This window comes from Tenrec ecaudatus, chromosome 11 (genome assembly GCF_050624435.1).
Source record: "Tenrec ecaudatus isolate mTenEca1 chromosome 11, mTenEca1.hap1, whole genome shotgun sequence".
Lineage (NCBI taxonomy): Eukaryota > Metazoa > Chordata > Mammalia > Afrosoricida > Tenrecidae > Tenrec > Tenrec ecaudatus.
Window position 1 is genome coordinate 87,930,604 of NC_134540.1, and position 24,419 is coordinate 87,955,022.

The 24,419-nt window shown below is 41.5% G+C and overlaps 1 protein-coding gene across 1 annotated transcript in view; it reads left to right on the forward strand.

Annotated features, from left to right (window-relative positions):
- The first annotated feature begins 7,899 nt into the window (after nucleotides 1-7,899).
- The window catches only part of TUBGCP3 (tubulin gamma complex component 3), a 107,791-nt gene continuing 91,271 nt past the window's right edge, over nucleotides 7,900-24,419 (forward strand). The window contains exons 1-2 of the mRNA XM_075563414.1: nucleotides 7,900-8,271; nucleotides 22,325-22,432. Coding sequence (XP_075419529.1) covers nucleotides 8,196-8,271; nucleotides 22,325-22,432 — 184 coding nt within the window. The 5' untranslated portion in view covers nucleotides 7,900-8,195. The remainder of the gene's footprint in view (nucleotides 8,272-22,324; nucleotides 22,433-24,419) is intronic.

Here is a 24,419-nt window from a genome sequence, read left to right on the forward strand (position 1 = left end):
AGCTTGAACTTCTGACTTCAGCAACATTGGTTGCAACAGTACCTTGACATATGCTCATATGCTACCTCCTGATGTAGTGGAATACTGAGTAGTTTTTTGCTACAATGACTCTGTGCATTGTTTCCATCTTCTTTTAATGTTTCTGAATCATTAAATATTTTTCCAATTAATAGAATATTTTTCTATTCCATACAGAATCTTTCAATATTTCAACTCAAATTTGAATTTTTGCTTGAGTTGGGCTAAAATGTAACACCATTTGATATCCCTTTTGGCCAATTTTAAAGATGTTTTAGTTTTTAATACTTTCTGCTTTCTTTTCAATTGTCGCTTTTCTGTTTTGTTATTATTGTTGGTTTTGTTTATACTTAGTATGATTTTCTTTTTTATAACAGTTTCATTGGCACTTCATCCACATACCATAAAATTCAATAGTTCAATCATATCAAGATGATTTTTAATATGAAATCCAGAATAGGTAAATCTATAGTAACTGGATTAATAATTTCTTAGGGCAGTGGATTTCAACCTGTGGATCTTGACTCCTTTGAGGTCGAACAACCTTCTCACAGGGGTCGCCCAATTAATAACAGTAGCAAAATGAGTTATGAAATAGCAATGAAAATGGTTTTATGGTTGGGGGTCACCACAACATGAGGAACTGCATTAAAGGGTCACGCCTTTAGAAAGGTTGAGAACCACTGCCTTAGGGGCATTTCAAGGGAGAAATTTGGAGGTAACACATGAACACAAGAAGAAAATGTTCTGAATTTGATTGCGGTGATGATTTTCAACTTTGAAATATTATTGAACTGTCAAATTGTATCACATGTGAATTATATGCTAATAAACTATTTTATAAAAGAGAATACAATTGCTAAGGTCAGGCACACCTTAGTCATCAAAGTAGCATCTTTGCTTCTAACTACCTCATTAGATACTGCTTTTTTTAAATGAAAAAGGAGTCCTTGTGGCACTGTGGTTTCAGTATGGGCTGCTAACTGCCAGGACGATGGTTCAAATCAACTAGCTGTTCCATGGGGCAAAGTTGAGGCTGTCTGCTCCTGTAAAGAATCAATGTTTCAGAAACACCACATAAGGTCACTATGAGTTTGAATCAACTTGATGATAGTGGGCTTGGGTATTTTATATGAAGGAATCCTGGTAGTGGAGTGGTTAAGTGCTCAAATGAGAACTGAAAGATTGGTAGTTCAAATCCATTAAGTTCTTTAAGGGAGAAGGATGTCAGTCTGGTTTTGCAAAAAATTATAACCTTGCAAATCCTTCGGGCAGTTCTACCTTGTCTTCTAGTGTCACTGTGGTTCAGAATCCACTTGACAGGAATACAGTTTGGTTTGCTTATACACATATTCTGATAAGCTCTTCTGATTGAAATATATTGGCTACTAGCATGCTGTGCAGCTATTCATATGGTTGCATTTAAGAGTACTATTTTAAAGAGTACCATTTTAAAATTGTTTGCTGTTTCTCTTAATTGATTTTTGTTACTTAGTTCATCTCTTAATTCCTTCTTTTGGATTATTTGCATCCTATGGACTTCCATGTTCATGCACTTGTCAATGAGAATAGCCATTCTAATTGCTTCAGCTAAGAAATGGAAGACTGATCTCAGCCAACTGAGAGGTGGAATTGGTGCTCCGTTCATGAAAGTTTGGTGACATGGAATTTCACATTTCACTCACATGTCTCAAACTCCTGTTTTCAATTAATTAACTATCCTTAATAAAACACGTATGCCAAGGCTGGTGTCCAATGTACATGTTATTTACAAATTCAATAACTTGGTTTGGGACCTTGCCTTTGATTGTCACTGCTTTAGGTACAAGACTAAGAGCTGCTTTTAAGACTGCTGTAGACACTCTGGTCATATGACCATACTTTCCAATAGAAACGTAGAAGACCTAACCTAACCTGACTGTATGCCAGTAGAGTTTCAATTACACTCAGTAGGTTTTATTTCAGGCATTATTATTTTCAAAAGACCTGACTTGGGAGGGAAGGGGGACGTAGAAAGGGAGAACCAATCTCGGGGATCTACATATAACCTCCTCTCTGGGGGGATGGGCAACAGGAAAGTGGGTGAAGGGAGATGCCGGGCAGTGTAAGATAAGATAAAATAATAATCTATAAATTATTAAGGGTTCATGAGGGAGGGGCATGGGGAGGGAGTGGGAGGGAAAAATGGAAAATAAGCTGATTCCAGGAACCCAAGCAGAAGGCGAATTTTGATGAGGGCAACGAATGTATAAGGGTGCTTTACACAATTGATGTATGTATGGATTGTGATAAGAGTTGTATGAGCCCCAATAAAATGATTTAAAAATAACAATTAAAAAAGCAAAAAAAAAAAAATCCACAAAGAAACCTGACTATAGCAACTACTTAATTTCCCAAGGTCTTGATATCAGCCAGTATGTTCTCACAAGCTATCACATGTGATGAGTGATTTATTTTATTTTAATTTTTACTTCAGAACAATTTATTACAGAGCCTGGAATAACAGCTCCTTGCCATTGTTTATATGTATATATGACATTAATCATTTTATAGGGGGCTCATACAACTCTTCTCACCATCAATCCATCCATCCATCCATCCATCCATCCATCCATCCATCCATCCATCCATCCATCCATCCATCCTTCCATTGTGTCAAGCACATTTGAATGTTTGTTGCCATCATCATTTTCAAAACATTTTCTTTCTACTTGAGCCCTTGCTATCAACTCCTCACTTTTTCCCCTACTCCCCCTCCCTCCCTCCCTCAACTTTGATAACTTATAAATTATTATTTTTTGTGTCTTATACTGACCGATGTCTCCCTTCTCCCACTTTTCTGTTGTCCATCACCCAGGGAAGGGGGTTATATATAGATCATTATGATCGGTTCCCCCTTTCTCATCCCACCTTTCCCTTACCTTCCTGGTATTGCTACTCTCATTATTGGTCCTGAGTATTTTATCTGTCCTGGATTCCCTGTGTTTCCAGCTCTTATCGTACCAGTGTACATCCTCTGGTCTAGCCAGATTTGTAAGGTAGACTTGGGATCATACTAATGGGGAGGGACGCATTAAAGAACTAGAGGAAAGTTGTGTGTTTCATTGGTGCTATACTGCACTTTGACTGGCTTGTCTCCTCTCCGCGACTCTTCTGTAAGGGGCAATGCAATTGCCTACAGGTGGGCTTTGGGTCTCCACTCAGCACTTCCCCTCATTCACAATGATATGTTTTTTTGTTCATTGATGCCTGGTACCTAATCCTATAGGCACTTCATGATCACACAGGCTGGTGTGCTTCTTCCGTGTGGACTTTGTTGTTTTACAGCTAGATGGTCACTGGTTTAGCTTCAAGTCTTTAAGACCCCAGATGATATATATTTAGATAGCCAGGCACCATCAGCTTTCTTCACCACATTTGCTTATGCATCCACTTTGTCTTCAGCGATCATGTCGGGAAGTTGAACATCAAGGAATACCAGTTTAATAGAACAACTTGTTCTTGCATTGAGGGAGACCCTTGAGCAGAGGCCCAATGACCATCTGCTACCTTAATACTAAACCTATAAATATATGTACATAGGTCTATTTCACCATTGTCATTATATAATTATAGTTACATATGAAAATGCTTTAGACCTCTATAAATGCTTTTTGCCTATTTCCTTTTACTTTCCTCTTGTCCCACTATCATGTTCAGCCTTCATTTGGGTTTCAGTAATTCCGCTCAGTTACATTGCCCTTGATCAAGCCCTACCAGGCCTCCTACACCCTCCTCGCCATCAATTTTGGATCACTTGTTCCCTTGTCCCTGAGTTTGTTAACACCTACTTCCTTTCCCCTGTATCCCTCTCTCCAACGTCCCCCTGGACCATCGGTCTTATTGTTTTCTCCTCCAGATTATTTATTCAGTCTATCTTATATAGATAGACCTGCAGAGACAATAATATGCACAAAAACAAGACAGAGCAAAACAAAGCAACAAAATAAAACAAAATTACAAAACAAGAAAAACAAAAGAAAAACCTATAAATAGTTCAAGATCTATTTGTTGACTTTTAGGAGGGTTTTCTGGTCAAGTCTGATGGAGTACCATGCTCTAGCACCACAGTCTATTTTTGGTATTCCCCGGGGACTTCATTGCTTTTGCTCCCTTTGCTGTTCTGTTGCACGTCCTTAGTGTTTCGACTTGGTGTGGCAGGTTCAGATGGGGCACAATTCCCACCCTGTTTCCAGTGTTGTCCCCCAAAGTACTATGGATCAGTAAGGGATGTCATGTCTTGTAGTTGGGCCAACCCTATGGTCCTCTCTTTGCATTGGATGCTCTGAGCAGGAATATCGTCCTCAGGGCTTGGTGGGCCAGAATGTGCTCCATTCTTTCTTCCTCCCCCTTCTTTTGGTCTTGTGTGCTTTGAGCAGACATGTCCCTCTCCCTGAGTTGTAGCTGCAGTGCTGTCCTCTGAAGTGAATGCTTCTGAGGGGAGGAAGGGCTGCCCATGTACTTGGGATTGGAGCTGGCCCCTCAGACCATTGGTTCCTGCTTCATGCTTGCATGTTGCATTCACGTCTTGGAGTGCTGGGTTGAAGTCTTGTCCCTCTTTCTCTGTGGAAATATGAATAATACCCTCTCCTTGGGTGAGGTTGATACCCTGTTCCCCCACTACCCATGTCTTTTTTCCCCCTTCTCCCACCACCTTTTTAGTTGGCTACCATATGTATCCCTGAATTTGGTCTGGTCCCTGCCATACTACCTTGACTTCACTCCAGAAATGTATGCATTTGGTAGTTTTTCCCTATGCCCCTTTTGCATTTTTAAGCTTACCTCAAGGACTCATGTTGTACCTGTCTCTTTGTGCTTGGCTTACTTCACTTAGCATGATCTCCTCCAGTTCTTCCCATGCAGCCATGTGCTTCATGTGCTCATCACTGCTTTTTAGGGATGCGTTTTCCCCCGTTGTATGTATGTACCACTGCTTTTTAATCCAGTCGTCAGTTGATGGAAATTTGGGTTGTTTCCAACTCTTTGCAACTGTGAACTGTGCCGTGATGAATATTGGAGCACAGATGTCTGGCCCTGGTTTGTTTCTTGCCTCTTCTGGGTATATGCCCAGTAGGTGGATTGCTGGGTCATATGGTAGCTCAATTTCCATCCATTTTAGGTATCGCCAGATCTATTTCCATGGTGGCTGTATGTACCTACAGGTCCACTAGCAGTGGATGAGAGTTCCTATCTCACCACAGACCCTCCAACACTTGTTGCTCTCTTATTTTTTGAATTGGGTTATCTTTGTGGGTGTTAGGTGGTATCTCATTATTTTAATTTGTATTTCTCTTATGTCTAATGATTGGGAATATTTTCTCATATGTTTATTGGCCATTCGGATCTCTGCCCCTGTGAAACTTCTGTTCAGGTCATTTGCCCACCTTCTCAGTGGGTAATTAGGTTTTTCTTTTTAGAAGCTAGCAGAGTATTTTTGATTTTAGTAGTAAGGCCCTTGTCTGATGTGTCATTGCTACAGAAGTTTTCCCAGTCTATGGGCTCTCTTATTACTCTCTTGGTGAATTCTTTCAATGTACACAGGTGTTTCATCTTCAGTATATGCCACTTGTCAATCTGTGACTCATCTGTATTTGTGCCCTTCCCTATTTCTGATGTACTATGTATTTCCTGCGCCAAAGTTCTCAGGTTGGTCCAATTCCCTCATTGATGGCCCTAATAGTTTGTGATTTTTCCTTGAGGTCTGTGATCCACATTGAATTCATTCTTGTGTATGGAGTAAGCTATGGGTCTTGCTTCATTTTTCTCCAGGTAGATATCCATTTTTCCAGCATCACTTGTTGAAGAGGGGATCTGCTTCCCATTGGATATTTTTTGGGCCCTTATCAAAGATCAGTTGTCTGCATGATAATGATTTTATTTCTGGGTTTTCAGTTCTTTTCTATTGGTCTGAATATCTGTCATTATACCAATACCACACTGTTTTGACCACTGTGGCTGTATAATAGGTTCTAAATTCAGGCAAAGCAAACCCTACCACTGTGTCCTTCTTCTTGCTGAGTTCTCTGCTAATTCTGGGCTTTTCCCCTCTCCATATGAAGTTGGCACTCAGATTTTCCATTTCTTTGAAGAAAGATGATAGTAATTAGATTGGAATTGCATTAAACTTATATAGTGTCTTGGGCAGAACTGACATCTTTACTATATTTAGTCGTCCAATCATGAGCATGGGATATTCTTCCATTTGTTGAGGTCACTCTGGGTTTCTTGTAATAGTGTTCTGCAGCTTTCCTCATACAAATATTTTGTTCTCTTAGTCAGCCTTCCTGATTTTAAACTATGAAGTATTTCCTTGTTATGTTCACACAACTGCCTCTTGATTCATGTCAAGGTTCAGCATGAGCACAATTGTTTTGGGTTTCACATTCTTCTCAAGTTTTAGAGGTGATGAAGTCTAGTCTGGTTTTAGTCTGGGCCTGACATAATATGCGGGCTTCTCCTGCCTCCTATCGCTGCAAGAGGTGATGAACAAGAAGCAGGAAGAGGAAGTAGGAAGATTGTTGGCTGGTGGATGCCAAACTAGATGAATATGAAATCAGCTGAATGAGTCCAAGGTTAGCATTTCACTGGTGGATGCTCAATCAGCAGGCAACATAACAAGAGGTCTACAGACTATATGCAGGATCCAAGTCCAACACTAGAAGTGAGCTAGCATCCACACACTGCAATTTGGAGGATTGTAAATCATATAATCTGAATTTGAAGAAGGGATTAGTACCAGAGCCTAAATCATGAGACTCCAGTTTGCAGAAGGCCAGGGATGATAGTGGGAAGCAAAGATTAATTGATGGGAACTACATAGGACATACGCCTCGATGAGCCCCTCTTTATGTACAATTGAGGGATGGGAGGAATGTGGTCATTAGACAGCTTTGGAGAGATGAGTTAAAACTTTGTCAGTTGATCCACCCTCTGATGCATGCTGATCTATCTGGTTTTCAACTTTTTCTACATTTTTGTTTGTGTTCTTTCACAGTAGGGTGTATCTCAGAGGTGTTATGTCATTGGAGGTCACCCTCTTGAGGTTGTGTTAGATTAAAATTTTTTTTTGATATATGAAACCCAGGATTGGTGAATCTCTAGGGACAGCAAGCAGAATAAGGGTTTTGGGGGGAGGGGTGGTGATGATGGGGAATACAGTGGTGGTGGTGGTGGGAGGGGAAAAATTAGGACCTGAGGCCAGGGGCTTAAGTGGAGAGCAAATGTTTTGAGAATGATGAGAGCAATGAATGTACAGATGTGCTTTACACAATTGATGTATGTATGGATTGTGATAGGAGTTGTATGAGCCCCTAATAAAACGATTTAAAAAAAAGAAGTTGGAAATTTGGGGTTGATGACTCAGTATCATTAAAGCCATGTCCCGTGCGCAGCCACCTGTTCTACTCAAAAATAGCACCCACTGTAAGCACAACGCTGGTACGATAGCCGATATTAAATGCTCAGCCAAACCAAACCAAACCAAACCTTGTATTCCTGCCAACAGATTGGCATTAAAAATGTGACCCAAACCAATTTGAGGAGGTTTTAAAAACGCCACAGGACGGACCACAAATGCAGACACTATCAGGAATGCAAGCACTTACGTAGCAAAGCAGTCACTATGAGCTAAACTCCAGGGCAACGGATGAAAATGCCTAGGACGCTCTGAGCTAAGCGAGAAGCACCGCCATTGACCCGCGTGTGCAAAGCCTCCTGCAGAGATTTGCTTCCGGAACCTCCGAGCCTGCGTGGTGTTGGAGGGGGGACGCACCGGAGGTGGGACAGGGGAACTTTTAAGCCGTTGCAACTAGAAACACCGAAGGGGCGGGAAGAAGAAAGGCATTGTGGGGGTTGGCCGGCAGTTTCGGCGGGTTCTGTTAAAATGGCGTCCTTGCCCCCAGCGGTTTCCGTCTTTTAAGCGTGTCAGGGTCGGACGCCGACGCTCGGGGCGCGGGTCGGGGACGGGGCTGCGGGCGGCCGCCGGGGAGCGGGGCCCCGCGCGCGGCCGCGTTCCCGGGGCGCACGCGAGCGTGTGAAGGCGGGCTGCAGCCCGCGGGCAGTAGTGGGGGCTGCCCGCCTGGGCCGGCCAGCCTCCTCCGCAGTCCCCGGCCACCTCCACGGCCAGCGCCGGGGCGGGGATGGCGGCCCCGGACCAGAAGTCGCCGAACGTTCTGCTGCAGAACCTGTGCTGCCGGATCCTGGGCAAGAACGAAGGTAACGGCGCCCGGGCGGCGGCAGCGCGCGCTGCGGGGCGGACTGGGCGGGGGGCCGGGGACTCCGCCGCTCCGGCCCGAGGCCGCTCCCCGAGGGGCCGCTGGAGGAGGTGGTGGTGCTCGCGCAGGCGGAGAGGATCGCGATCGCGGGGCCGAGCGAGGCGCACTGTGCCCTTCCAGTCTCCCAGGCCAGTGACGCTGCCCTGGGGTTGCCGGGCGCTGCCGCCACCGCGTCGGCGGGTAGCGGCTTCGCTGCGGGAGAGGGAGGGAGGGTGAGGAGGGCCGGGGGACAACGACTCCGAGGGCCTCGGGAGCAGGCTGAGTCACCGCGCGTCTCCGTGGATGGCTGTCAGGTCACGGAGTTGTGCGCCTCCGAGGTTCCGGAACGAGCGAGGGCGCCTTCGCGTTTATTTGGGTTGCTGCTGAAGGGGTGGGAAGCAGGGGCCGAGCGGCCAGCGCTGCGAGGGTGACGCTGGGGAGGGTGGGAGGTGGTGGCTGGCCGCACCAGTCGCCCCTTTCCTTTAGTAACGAATAATAGCCGGTTTGAGGATCGCGGGAAGACTTTGTTTTGAAAGCATTGGAGTGATACCTGGAAGGTCGGGGTTCAAACGCACCAGACCCTCAGCCGGGGAACACCGAAGCCCTGAAGCGGTCATGCTCCTTTAAGGAATTCTACCTGCGAAAACCTTGTATAGGGTCGCCATGAGTCTGAATTGGCTCGACGGCTGTGGGGTTTTTGATTAACCCATAGCCCCCAGCCCCAGCTTTGTTTTTAATTGAACGGCTGAGGGGGCAGGGTTTTATATGAAACTATTCCAGCACGCACACAGCAGAAATTGCTACTAAGAAGCAAAACCAAATCCCAATTCTGCATAATATGTGAAGCTGTTCTGTACCTGAGCTTCTTCTTCTTCTTCTTTTTAAATGGTCCAGTATGTCATCTCTAGATATTTTTGGGGAGGAGGGGGAAGTTGAGGTGCATCTTAAGGGAATTTTCTGGGTAATTGAATTACCTGGTTTCCTTTTTCCTTAAGCACCAGAATGTGGGGAAGAAATTATGCAGCAATGAGGGAAGACTTAAAACATATTTAGTGAAGAATGGACTGTTTTGACCTAGTTTCATGACACATGACAATAAGTGTATCCGATTTATTTGATATTCTATGTTAGTCATAGGGGCAAAGATGAAATTTTTTTCTGTCACTATATTATAGGGCTCTTATTTCATAGTTCTTGCTACATTTTGTCATCTTCATCACTTTATCCAAAAAATATTTTGGCAGGGTGTGCTAGATATGGTGATACAAGAGATGAACAGGACAGATATTTCATAGAGCTTGGCAGCTGATAAGCGTGTAAATGTATAATGTTAATTAATAATATTAGAAAAGAGAGGGTAAAGGACAGAAAAGGACGAGATCAGGGGAGCTTTCTATGAACTATTGAAATACCTGATTAGAGTGAGGAGGGCTTTGGGAATGTGTGGGGAGTGAGTGTTCTAAATTAGTGGGGACAAGCACAAAATCCTTGAATTGAATATAAGTGTACCGAGTTCTAATTTGTATCTAGATCTTTTTGTATCAGTAACTCAAGCACGCTCAGTTAATTTTCTAATTTGATGTTCATTATCATGGGAGAAATCAGCTAACTAAATTGTTAGTTATGAAGTGCCTACTTTAACACCAGTGTTGTCATTTTACCACTGGTTTATAATTTGTCCGGTAGAATGAAACCACTTGTATATTCTTATTGCCAAGACATCCCCCCCCCTTCCCCGGAATAAAAGTTTGTTGTCGTTGGGTTGATTCTATGTGTGGTACAGAGTAGAGTCGTTCCATAGCTCTCTATTGACAGTGGTCTTAGCAGAAGTAATCACCAGGCCTTTCTTCCAAAGTACCCTGGTGGTGATGTTGGGTAAGTGCTGGACTGCAAATCACAGCGTGGGCCATTCAAACCCACCAAGCAGGAGAACCTTGGGCGACCTGCTCTGGAAAAGGTTCCCAGCCTCCAAAACCGTGTGTAGAGTTGCTGTGCGTTGGAATCAGCTTGGTGGCAGTAGGTTTGGGTTCTTCCATGAAACTGCTGGATGGGTTCAGACTATCCACCTTTAGTTTCGTAGTCCAATACAAACCATTTGTTTGTATCACCTAAAGGACCATTGTGTCGTATCTCACAAACATGCCTCCCCTCCACCCCCAAGCCCAGATTGTCCTTAACTGTAAAGTTTTATTGGAGCCAAGTGTATATAGTTAATAATTTTCCATTTTAACCATTGTAAGTGTAAGATTCAGTGGAATTATGTTCCCAGTATTGTTTAATTATCACTATTTGCTTTGAAAACTTTTTATCACCCCAAAGAGAAACGCTACCTAGTAACCATTTATTCCTTATACTTTCCCCCTTCTCATAACTCCCTTAGCCCAGAGTAACCTACTTACTGTCTCTGTCTTTGCACATATATATGTTCACCTATATATACCACGTATATAAGCGTGGAATCACTTTAACTTCAAAAGCATCTTTAAAACATGAGGCTCCATTTGATTTACTAAAAATAAATAAACAATTTTAATCCCTTCTGGAGATTGAAGTATTTCTCAGCCGAGCTCCATCCTACTGTTTCATGCGGAATTGCATGCAAATTAAGAGTAAACAGACTCAGAACCTGAGAGACTTCTGAGCAAAGTTTGCCATGAAATTCATTGGGAATAAGCCCAAACCCCATTGCGACCCTGTAAGACAGTAGAACTGCCCTTGTGGGTTTTAAAGGCTGTTAGTTTGGGAACTCTTACAGATAGAACAACCCATACTTCAATTAGATCAAGCATAACTGTACAATTGCTACCGCCATCATTTTCAAAACATTTTCTTTCTTGTACGCTTTGATCTCAGCTCCCCTTTATCCTTTCCCTCCCCCACCCTACCCCCAGGAACCCTTATTATATATTTATTTTTATTTTGCTAGATCTTATCCCATCCAATGTGTCTGTTCACCTGCAGTTCCGTTACTCCTTTCCCTTGCGTGGGTTTGTACAGTCATCACTGCTATCGATCCCCCCTCCCCCTGCTCCGTTCAGGCTGTTATCTTGACAGAGGCAAGGAATGCCTCATCTTTCTCCGAGTAGCTGGTGTGTTGGAACCACTGATCATGGTTGACAGCCCAAAGTATAGCACACTGCACCACATGTTTAATCTCTTGTCTATATTCTGGTTAACTGAGATTGCCACACAGTTATGATCTACGTAATCCTAAATTGTGTCACTATTTAATTAAAAAATTATAATCTACCTTAATGAAGGAGCAATGTTATTGTTGCTTTTACCATCCTTGGATCTTAACCTTTCCTTCCCTTCCCCCACTGCCACTCATGGCGACCTATGTAGGGTTTCTGAGACTGTACATCTTTAGGGGACCAGGTAGCGTCCGCTTTTTCCTGTAGTGGCTTGTGAGTTGGACCTCTGGTCATGTGGTCCAATGCTTACTCAACTATGCCTCAGGGCTCCTATTTTCCTTATAACTAACATTTCATTAATGGTCTCATTTTATTTTCCAGTGATCTATTATTACAAACAACTGACTCATTCTTTTTCTAATAAATTTTTTTGGACTCTGAAATTGAGACATAATAAACACTTGTTACTTTCAATTAATGTAAATTTCAAATGAATCAAGTTTTCCAAGTAGTTTTCTTAAAGCAAAAACCAACCAAACAAAATGCTGATCCTGTTAGTTTCAAGGGACCTTCAGAAGCAAAGCAACTAACTATATTGGCACATAACATTTTTATAAAGTTGTTACCTTCTTTTGCAGTTTGTAACACCTGTGAATTTGCTTGAAAATTATACTGCTAGACTATAAAAGGAAAATTATATTCATGTCCTTGCTGCTTTCCTGGAGTATACTTAATAGTATGTCTTTGGCTAGTCATATCCATCATTAGAAACATTGTATTTGGTTAGTCGTTTCCATCATTGGAAACAATAGTATATCTTTGGTTAGTCATTTACATCATTGGAAACAATGTATTTGATATTATCGGCTTTAGCCTTATTGGAGGCAATATTCTCTTTCACTACACTGAAATGAAATTGATAAAATGAATACATGTATATTGATAATATAGCTACTTCCACATTTCTAACTATTAGATAAAGAAGAATTAAAGGAAGTTTATATTAGGTGGGTTTTTCAATAAAAATGCTCAGGTCTGATCACATCTGGCAGATTGTGTCATTTTGAATTCTTAGAAAGCACAAACTAGAATACATGTGCTTGTTTTGACTGTGTATATATACTTTGTATATCTTTAAGCAATTTTATCAAAATGTATCTCTAACCCTTTGGGTTGCAAAGGGTAACTGTCTTTCACTTTAAGACGCATTTGAAGGGTTCTTGGAGCCTCCCCAGGGGGAAGGGGAAGAGTGTAGTGCAGCTGAGCTTCTTGCCCGGGTTTTCCCTCCTGTTTACTCTTTGTTACTGCTAGAGGGCCCTTTTTAGACACCAGGTCTTTGAGATGGTCCAAGCTTTATTTTACTCAAATCTACAAACATAGGTGCTTTATTGAGTTTTGATTTTAATGGCTATAACAGACATGTATTTAAAAAATATTTTCAAGCTAATTAATAAAAGTGGTACATGAACAAAACTTGTGGCGTATGTGTACTTATGTTCCAGAGATTGTGCTTACATTTTGAGATGTTTTTAGGTGCCATCGAGTTCAACTTAATTCACTGTCAACTTTCACCTGCATATGATCCGATGGAGAATATACCATGGTTGGGTCAGATGCATCTTAGTCTTCAAAGTAACATTCTTGCTCTTCAGTACTCTCAAGACTTCTTGTTAAGCAGATTTACTTAATGCAATATGTCTTTTTAATCTTTTGACTTCTGTTTCTTTGAGCATTGATTATGGATTCAAGCAAGACTCCTTGACAACTTCAACCTTTTCTCTATTTATCAGGATGTTACCTATTGGTTTAATAGTGAGGATTTTGGTTTTCTTTACTGTGGTAGCTACATAATCTGGTGCCAATTTGGGACTTGAGGATTAAGACTGAAGGGGTAGAGTCTAGTCTATCAATTGGGTCATAACCAATTAAGCCTCTGTGTGGGCATGGCCTTCTCCCAAGAATTCTGGGAACTCCTGTATTTCCACCTTGGAGGAGAAAGACACTCTGTTCACTCCCTGAAAGACTACTGACAAGGCACATGATGCTATGCTGATGGCAGTGAGAGCCCTGTACCTGGAGAAGCCACGCAGAGACCCCTGCCAGCACTGACATGCTTACAACACCACTGGATCCACATGACTTCCAACCCACTGGCCTGTGATCCTCTTGCATTCAGCATCATTGTATGTATTTCATGAGGCTGAAGAGGACTTTATAGATTGGTATTGAACATATGTGCTAATATTTGACTTATGGACTTGATCTGGACTGGGCTGGGACATTTTCTCAATATTCAGTTGCTCTTGTATACACACCTCTTTCTTATGTACATAAAAGTGTATGAATTTGTTTATCTAGTCTACCCAGACTAACATATTTACATTGAGTTATAATCCATACTGAAGGCTGCAATCCTTCATCTTCATCAGCAAGTGCTTCGGTTCCTCCTCACTTCCAGCAAGCAAGGTTAGGCCATCTGCATGTTGCAGGTTGTTAATAAGCCTCCTCCAATCCTGATGCCGCATTCTTTTTCCTATCATCCAGCTTCTCTGATGATTTGCTCAGCATAGAGATTGAACAACTGGTGAGAGGATACACCCCTATCACACACCTTTCCTGAGTCAAACCGTGCAGCAGTCCCTTGTTCTGTTTGCACACCTGCCTCTTGATCCATGAACATGTTCTGAATGAGCACAGTGAAGTGTTCCGGAATTCCCATTCTTCTCAAGGTTATCCATAGTTTGTTAGGATCCACACGACCGAATGCCTTGGCATATCTAGTCAACCACAAGTAAGCATCTTTCTGGTATTCTCTGCTTTCAGCCAAGATCCATCTGATATCCGCAGTGATATCCTTTGTGCCATGTTCTCTAGCCTGATTCTAGCCTGAACCTCTGGTCGCTCCCTGTCAAGGTGCTGCAGTTACCATTGCTAGATGATCTTAGCAAAAGTGTGTGCGATATCAATGATAAGTTCTATAGTTTGAGGATTCTGTGGGGTCAGCTTCCACTGCAATGGGCACAAGTGTGCATCTTCCAGTCAATTGGCCAAGTAGCTGCCTTCCACATTTCTTGGCCTAGCTGAGTAAGTGCTTCCAGTGCTTCTCCAGCTTTTTGAAACGCTTCAGTAGGCATTCCCTCAATCCTGGAGCCTTGTTTTCGGCTAATGCGTTCAGTGCAGTTTGAACTTCTTTCTTCAGCACCATTGATTCTTGCTCATAAACCACTGCCTGAACTGGTGCACTGTCGACTAGTTCTGTCTTGTACAGTGACTCGATGTACTTTTGCCATCTTCTCTTGATGCTTCCTGCATCATTCACTATTTAGCCGATAGAATCTTTCAAAATTGCCATCCGAGGCTTGACTTTTTTCTTGAGTCCTTCGGGTTCAGGTATGCTGAACATGCTCTTGCCTTTGTTTTCTAATTTTAGGTCCTTGCAGATTTCATTGAATTATTTGGCTTTGTCTTCTCGAGCTGCCTTTTGAAATTCTCTGCTCAGTGTCTTGGATTCATCCTTCCACTTGCTAAAGCTACTCTACAATCAAGAACAAGTTCCAGAATCCCTTCTGACAATCCACTTTGATCTGCTTTCTTCCCTGTATTTTTAATGACCCTTTGCTTTCTTCATGAATGATTGATTGTCTTGATGTCCTCCCAGAGCTCATCAGTTCTTCTGTCCTTAATGCTCAGTGCGTCAACTCTGTGTTTGAGATGTTCTCAGTGTTCCGGTGGGGTAGACTCCAGGTTGTATTTGGCCCTCGTGGACTTGTTTTCATTTTCTTCAGCTTTATCCTGAACTGACATGAGCAATGGATGGCTGTTCTACAGTCGGCGCCTAGTCTGGTGAGAGTGAGCTTCTCCATTCTGTCTTCCTACAGATGTAGTCAGTTTGATTTCTGTGTATTCCATCTGGAGAAGCCTATGTATGTATATAGTCTCCTTTTGTGTTGTTGAAAAGGTATTTGCTGTGAACAGTTCTTGGTTTTCCATAATCTGTCATGCGATCACCACGTCCATATTTTCCAACTATTCCTTCCTATTTATTTCCAACGTTTGCAATTCAACCACCAATAACAAAGCATCTTCATTGCGTATTTGATTGATTGCTGACTGAAGAAGTCATTGATAGGATTCTTCAATTTCGCCCTCACTAGCTTTTGTGGTTGGTGCATACATTTGAATAGTAGTTGTATTGATTGTATTTCCTTGAGGTTGGGTAGATAGATTCAGATACCAGATAGCATTGTACTTCATGATGGATTTAGCAAGATCCTTTCTGACAGTGAATGCTGTCCCATTCCTCTTGGCTAAATCACACCAGTCCTCTTCAGTTCATTAATGCCCAGGATATCGATCTTCATGTGTTCCCTTTAAATTTTCCTAAATTCATACTTTGCACATTCCAAGTTCCAATCATTCAAAGATTTTTGCAGCTGTTTCTATTGAAGGCTCTGCTTCCACAGACTGATTTACATAACCAAGGTCGACTACTCTCCTCTACAGTCACATTTCAAGTACTCTCAGACCGGAGGGGCCCTCTGCCAGCAGTATCTCCGACAATGTTTCTGTTCCTTTTTGTAAGTTTTCAGTATTTTGAAAATGCTTTGAACCTTTGCAGAAAGTGTTCAGTAGCTTCCTCCTCCTAAATGATGCGCCCAGTTTTTCTTGGTTGTCTGTTCTTAGCCTGGAAGCTCCTCTGAAACCTGTGCACTCTGGGTGACCCAGCTGGCATTTGAAATACTATTTCATCAGGACCTGCCCTGGTGGGCTTTTCCACTCAGCCCTCTTCTTGTTTAATTTTTAAGTGCACTCGTATATTTTGCAGCACCAATTCTGATCTTTGGTACTGTGCCAGAAATTTTATTCTTGAATTAGTTGATGCCCAGTTGATACATGGATGGTGAAGTGCTAGACTACTTACTAGCTGAACAGCTGCCTGTTCATAGATGCTCTTGGGAAGACAGTCCTGGTGAAATGCTTTCCTTAAAAAACTCAATGAAGCAGCTCGTATTGTGTGCACATAGGGTTTCAATGCCAACTAACAACAGGCCGGAGGCATTTGAAATACTTTTTCACACTCCTGACAACTGGTTATCTCTAACATCAAAGCTGGTTAGCGTATAATAGTGTTTTGTTTTTCTTTAATTGGGAGCCATTTCCTATAGCCATCAGCTGCTCCCAGGGGGAAAGACAATGCTTTCTACTCCCATAAAGAGTTACCCTCTGTGGCAGTTCCATAATCTGCTGTCAACTCTACTCTGTCCTTTAGAGTGGCCAAGTCAACCTTCATTGAATGGCCCTGACACGATCCTCAGTGGGAGGACTTGACCTGAGTTACCTTTTGGTATCTAATGGCATTGCTTTACTTTGCAGAACAGTTTACAAAGTAGCCCTCTGCATCCCACACCTGTGTTCTTTTTCTACCCGCCTCTCTGGCTGGTCACACAGCACGCTCCCAGTTAAAGGTCTCTTCCTCACTGTAGGCCTTCCCTAACCTAGTTCACAAAGCCTAGTTCACAAAGTCTTGTCATTTATCAGAGCATCCTGCAAAACTCTTATCACCTTGTTGAGTTGTTTGCTTACTTATCTCCTCATTAGCTGCCATGAGTTTGAGTTTTGTCTCTTTTGTTAATTGATATTAAATATATTTTTATATGCTAATGGTGTTTAACACCTAGTGGTGCTTAAGAAAAACTTGAGTTGCCAATTGAGTTTACTTTAAACAATGAACAATATTTCACACATGGGTATGTTAAATTAGAAGCTGTAGTTATCATTTTTAGTATTTCCCATTTTAATCTTTAGTGGTAGGTTCATCAAACAAAGAATAATACCACTGCTTTCTTTTTTACCAAGCTAACTGCAAGTCAGCACTTTTGACCACTAGTCTCTCTTTCGGAGAAAGAGGCTTTCTTCTAAGGTTTACAGCCTTGGAATCCCAAAGGGGCAACTCCTGACTTATAATGACCCCAGAGGATAGAGGAGCGGGCCAGTTCCACTCTCTCCTCCAGGGTTGCTATCAGCCAGAATGGATTCAATTTAGCACTAAGTTTCATTGAGTTTGGGTGTCTTTTTTTTGACTAGTCTAGATTTTTTTTGACTAGTCTAGATTCTGTTTCTAGTTAATAAACATAGAATAAATATATATTTTAAACAGTTTTATTGAGATCTAATTAACATACCATACAATTAACATGCCTATATATAATCAACAAACCGTACAAGAGCGGTTAATCTAGTTACTATCTCTGTATACGTACATATCCTAGATTTCATATAAAGAAAATCATACAAAAACACACACCCAACAATGACAATAAAAAAACAAAACAGAAAACCCTCAATCTAATAAAAAGCAGAATAGAAAGTAGAACACGTGAAAAATGGATCAAAAGAGAAACAAATGGTAATATGTTAAGTTTTAACCTTCATATATCTGTATTAGTTTACTTCCCATTGTACTTTATTTGAGGACGAGACTATTCATGTCCCTAGTCACTGGCCCTAGGAAATTCACTAGAGACTCAATCCATATGGGAACCCTACAAATGGATTTTGGGCCTCACTGTCATCCATCGTCTTCTGCAATTTGGTGTTCAGAATTTAAACTAATAATATCCCTCTCTTTTATCTTGGTCTTTATTATTTATAATCCTTAGATCACATAGACTATGTGCTGTTTATGTGTGGAGTTAGCCGATACCTCACTTAGATGACTGCTTGCTTTAAGAAAATCCTTTTAAAGACCCCAGATGCTATAGCCTGAACCATCTGATTTCACCACTCTGCTGTAGCGTCTATATCTTCAGTGATCACTTCATGAGGGCAAGTATTGGACAGAGCCACATCATAAGAACTAATTACTCCTAGATGAGGGTTTACAATTAATTGCGAGCTCAAAATCCATTCATGTATCTGAAGTTTATATATATATATATATATATATATATATATATTCCTAATCTACTTTAGAGGCAGTATTGGATAAGCTTGTTGAGAAATAATTTAAGTAACTTCCATGAGACAGTTGGTAATTTTAATAGTAGAATCACTAATCTAGCCAGTGGTATAGAATTTAAAGTACTTTTAAGAAAAGGAAAATATACCTATATAGGAAAGCTCCTTAGAGTAAAATTAATGGGATGTTCACTATACAAGTTAAAAACTTAAAGTACTTGGAGACTAAGAAAGCAGATACAAGAGAACTAGACACAAAGCAAAAATTTTATTAATGCTCATTCACTAAGACAAACTGGATGTAGGACTAAGACATTAACCAAAAGGAAAGAACAATGAAAATAAGAAGTTTATGGTACTCTTAAGTCGCCAATTATTGAGCAAGCATAGATAGATTTGTCTCCTGTTATCGCCATTCTGCTATTGAGCCCACCAGTAAATTAAAAAGATTTCTAGTATTACGATTTTTTTTTGTTTCTAGGATTTTTTTTATGGTTTTTACTGATTGGCTGAAATATTTCATGAGTGCAGGTACCTTTTGTAGTATAATCGTAGCTGCTTTGAAGGACCCTGGAGGTGTGGTTAGACTTTGAACTGCTAACTGCAAGGTTAGCAGTTTGAAACCATCAGCTGCTCCCTGGGGGAAAGATGATGCTTTCTATTTCCATAAAGAGTTACTGTCTGCGGCAGTTTCATAATCTGCTGTCAGTTTGAGAGGATTCCAAGTGAAGGGGTGGAGTCTGGCCTGTCAATCAAGATATAGCCAATGTGGCCTCTGTGCAGGCCTGGCTTTCTCCTGAGAATTCTGGGAACTCCTATATTTTCATCTCTGGAGGTGGGAGATTTATCTCTCTCTGCTGACTCCCTGAGAGACATCCCTGAGGAGAAGCCATGTGGACCTACCCTGATGCAGCCCTGGAAGCTGGAGAAGCCACATGGAGGCCCTCCCAGCACTGAGATGCTTACAACGCCACTGGATCCAAAGACTTTCTACCCACTGGCCTGTGATTGTCCTGCATTCGGTGTCATTGCTTGTGTTTTGTGAGTCTGAAGAGGACTTTATAGATTGGTATTGGACATATGGGCTAATATTGGACTTAAGGACTTGATCTGGCCTGGGTTGGGATGTTTTCTCAATATTCAATTGCTCTTGTATATAAAGCTTTTTCTTATACACATGTGAGTTTCTATGGATTTATTTCTCTAGTTGTACCCTGACATTTTTAACATAGATTGTAAAACTCTGGGCCAGATTGTAATTTGGGGAGTTTTTTTTTTTTTTTTTAAAGGAGGTAGACTGGTTATGTTCAAATGAAAGGCGAGAAGCGCTGTAAGCTCTGGTTTTAAAGTCACTTTACTTTTCCAGACGTCCCCACGGGTCTTCTGGTCTGCCCTTCATTGTAAGCCGCCTAGAGGCCAACATTGAAGCAGGGTGGTAGTTTCAACTGTAGTTCACATTTCTTAGTTGTGCTCTCTTGATTTTGGTTGTTCTCATGAAGATGCAATTTAGGAATGAGCCCAGGACATCCCCCAGGACTTCATACACTTATTAACTGGTCCTTTCCCCCAACTCTTGCTTTTGCGTAATTCTCCCCTCACTTTCTGGTACCTAGCACCCACTTCTTGATGCTCTTTCAACATTGTTGTCACTTCTTGGGCTAGAACAGCAGTTCTCAACCTGTGGGTTGCGACCCCTTTGAGGGTCGAATGACCCTTTCACAGGGGTTGCCCGATTCATAACAGTAGCAAAATCACAGTTATGACATAACAGTGAAAATAATGTTATGGTTGGGGGGGGTCACTACAACATGAGAAACTGTATGAAAGGGTCGCGGCATTAGGAAGTTGAGAACCACTGGGCTAGAAGAAGCTGCGTGACTTCGAGTTTCAATATTGGCTTTTACCCTTCATGGATGGCAAAGGGCTGCACCCTGTAGGGATCGCAGTGCACTGGGGGAAGTAGAGTCGTGCCACTCTGTTGCTAGGGGTCACCTGGCGGTGGGTTCTTATGTGACTCTCCCTCCCCTTTCGCTGGGCAAAGACAGTTGGCCTGCCGTGGAGCATTTTCCCTTTGCCTATTTGTGGTTTAGGTGTTTACTGTCCAGTAGCCCTAGCTGAGGTATATGAAGCAAAAAAAGCACATGAACAAACAAAACAGGAACAAAATCCTGAACTGAGCAGTTTGTTTTCCCTGTGCTCGGGTAGACCTTGTGACGCGCTGAGCTTCTCTGTAGAGTAATTGGACAGTACCCATCTGTCAGCAGCTGCCTCTCGTTGGGCTGTTCAGTTTGCCCAGAGGAATTTGACTTCCCTTGTTCTAGGAAGTCTTCTAGAAAGGAGAGCAGGCTTGGGGCCCTTAAGGACAGTCTGTTAACTCTTCCTTACTGTCTGTCTGCCGTGCCTCTAGTGTTCCTGTGGATTTGTGTCGGTTGGCCTGGTAGCAGTATTGACAGTTGTCTGGTTGGGTTGCTGATGTAAGGGAATTTAGGAGATTGGTTTCCATTTCCAGGCAGCCCTCCCTTTTCTGTCTCATTTGTATCAACATTGCAGAGCAGTATCAAGTTCCTCCATGTCCTAATCCTCTGGGGTTTCGGAGTGAGAATTGTATTTCTTCTTGGCTCTGTCTTCCACTTCCCTTTTGCCAATTGTTTTACACTCACCATTGAGCTTTAGTGTCCACAGCCCTCTTAGACCGTCTGCTTCGGAACTCCTTTGGAACTTTCTGCTTTCCTTTTTTGCACATTGTGCTCATTTCTTTTGACTGTTGCTTTTATGTAGTTTTCTGTGTGCTTGTAGGCACATATCTTGTTTTTTTAAACTGGATTTAGGAGACCGTAGGTGGTGCAGGTGGTTTTTGTGGTCTGCTATTAACTGAAAGGCTGGGGGTGTCAGTTTACCCCGCGGCACTGTGGAGCTTGGTGATCTACTTTCAAGATAGCAGCTATTGAGCAGCCATGGAGAGCAGTTTTATTCTGACATATATGGGGCCAGTATGAGTGGGAAATGATTCAATGGAGAGTATTATTTTCAATTTAATGGAATTTTTAATGGAGTTGAGGTAAACATGGTTTAAGCCATCATGGCTTAAAGATTTAATTAAGCAACACCTTCGTCTAGAAGTAGAATAAAAAACAAAGAAATAAAAAACCAAAACAACCTGCCATCGAGTCGATTCTGTCTCAGGGCTATAGAGTTTCTGAGGTGGTAAATCTTTGCTTATCTTTCTCCCTAGAAATGGTTGGTAGGTTTGAACTGGCAACCTTGTTAGTCTTTTTGTACCTGACAGTTCCACCAGGGATCCCAAGGAGTAGCAGTGGCATTTATAAGTGAATTCTCTCTTTGATTTCTCAATATTTCTCTTTTGGTTTTAGTATTATTTCACTTTAAACTTCTCAGAGGACATTTTAAGAGGCTTAATCTCTTTTATCATGTTTTGGATTTTGAATTTTCCTGGTTCCATTTTCTCTATTATTTTAATTTTCTAGGATTTCTTTAGAATGATTATTGCTGTGACCCTTTTCCTAATATAGAGAGCTGGTGCTTCATCCACTATTTCATTATTCAGTCATTTGTTTTCAGTCTGAAATAGCCCTCTTTCCTTTCAGAAGAACCCCGATGGCGGCGTATGGTTAAGTGTTCAGCTGCTGATAGAAAGGCCAGCAGTTGAGAGCCATCCTCAGGATACAGATGAAGCTGTGCGCTTCTGTAAGACTTGAGCCTTGGAAACCCTGTGGGGCCATTCCCCTCTGCCCTTTAGGGTCTCTGACTCAGTTAACTTGACAACAGTGGGCTTGGGACTCTCCTTTCAGTGAAGATCTTGGGAAGGTAGAATGGCAGGTGATAGCTTCCAATAACTTAAACTGATGTCGAGAGGTCATCATTTAGACAGTTCTGCTGTAACTGTTGAGTCATGTTTCCTTTCAGCCGACGCAGCCCAGCAGTTCCAGTACGCTGTGCGAGTTATTGGCAGCAACTTTGCCCCGACGGTTGAAAGAGATGAGTTTCTAGTAGCTGAAAAAATCAAGAAAGAACGTATGTACATTTTCAACATTTTGTCATTTTTCTGTCATGTTTGTGAAGCTTTAGAAAACTGTACTATTTAAAAATTAAAAAAAATTTTCTTGTTGCTAAAAATATACACAGTAAGACAGATTGCAAATTCAACATATACCAGTTCATTCTCTTTCTGCATCTTGAGCCATTTATGATTTTAGATTTTTATATAGAACTCCAACTGCTATGTATAACACTAAATATATGTGAAGGCTTTTGAATCGGTGTTCTGGACCATTCCTCCTTACAGATTGATATTTCAAGGTCTATGGTAAACATTTTACATATATGACACAACTAAAACAAAATTTGTCTAAACACAGATATATGAGAAAAACTGATGTATATATTGTGTAAATATTTCAGAGAAGACTTAGAATTTTTTAAAGAAAAAATTAATCATGTACAGGGTTTCCTGTTATAATCTGCTGTTTTCTTTTAAGTGCAGCTTGGTCTGTATTGACTCAGTATATCTCTTCTGCTACATTCCTAGCAGGTGCTCACTAGCGTCTCCTTTGTACCTTCAAGTAGCCGCTCCCTCAGCATTTGGCTCTGTTTTGCACATTTGTAGTTGATGTGGGTTCCAACTCAGTGTCCCTGTGTGTACACCAAAAAAAAACAAAACAAAGCCCAAGCCTGCCTGCTCCTGTGCTGTTCTCACGATGGTGGTTGTGTTGCAGCCCAGCAACCCATCTCAGTCCAGGTCTGCTGCTTTCGCCCTGATCCTGTTTTACTACCATGATGCCCTCCTCCAGGCACTGGTCTCCTGATAACATGACCTTAGTATGTGAGGCAAAGTTTGGCTGCATTCTGGCTTCTAAGGACCATTCTGATTGTTCTTCTATAAAGACAGATTTGTTTGAATATTCTTTGTCAACACCTTAATTTAAATGCATCAATTCCTTTGTGGTCAGGTGCACCTTGGTCCTCAAACTGACAGAACAGTATCAGATGTGCTCCTCCTGTGATGGTCACTATTGGTCTATCATATTTCAATAATTCTTAGGAGTAATTTTCTTTTACATTTCAACTTCTTTTTGAAATATTATTATATGAGATCAGCTGACTTACAATAGTTTGCCTTCTGGAATAAAGTTAATTTTTAAAAATTTTGTTGACTTCAAATTAAAATAAGTTTTATATTGAAACAAATAGCTAAAGTAATCATACATGGCAGCAAATTTAGCATTTATTAATTAAAAATTTTTCACATTACCAAGTAGAACACTTGGTAATTCAAGATTTGCTTTGCTTGGCAATGTAGTAGAATGAAACTATTTAGAAATACTTTTCATTTTTATTATTTGCTATAATTATATTCCATAATTTTATTATATGCATTAATTAGTGTCTTTCCATAGAAAGAACCTTACTTTTTTTGTTTAATGTTCACCTTTTTATTAAACTTGTTACAATGGAATGTAGTGGACATTTACCAAAGTTCTTATCAATTGACTCCTCAGCGTCTTTCTTTATTCCCATGTTCTTCTTACCTGGGATAGCAGCGGAGGGAGGGGAAAGGCTCCTACTGGTGTAGATCTCAGTGTGGGAGCCGGTCCACTGGCCTCACCTAGTGTAGTAGGCTCTCCCCGTGGATGTTGGCCTGGGCATTGCTAGCCAGACCAGAAAAGTGCAGCGTTTTCTCCACTTGCTCTAAGGAGGGCATTGCTCTTTTTCCTGTCCTGCAGGATAAGGGATAAGTCCATGCAAGGGAGGCCAGAGACAGAGGCTTCTGCGCAGACAAGTGGTAGTCTGCTGGCTCCTGGGTATTGCCATATGAAGTGAGGCTCTCACCCTGGCATGGCCTTCCCGTCTTCTGAACCAGGCACCTGAGCATTTGTTGAAGCAGCTCACTTGCTTATTTTTATGATTTTGTTTATTTGAGATAGGTTTATATATGTTTTCAAAGATATTAAATTATATTAAATTTTAATTGTATAAGTTTTAAAAAGTGGATCTTAGAAGG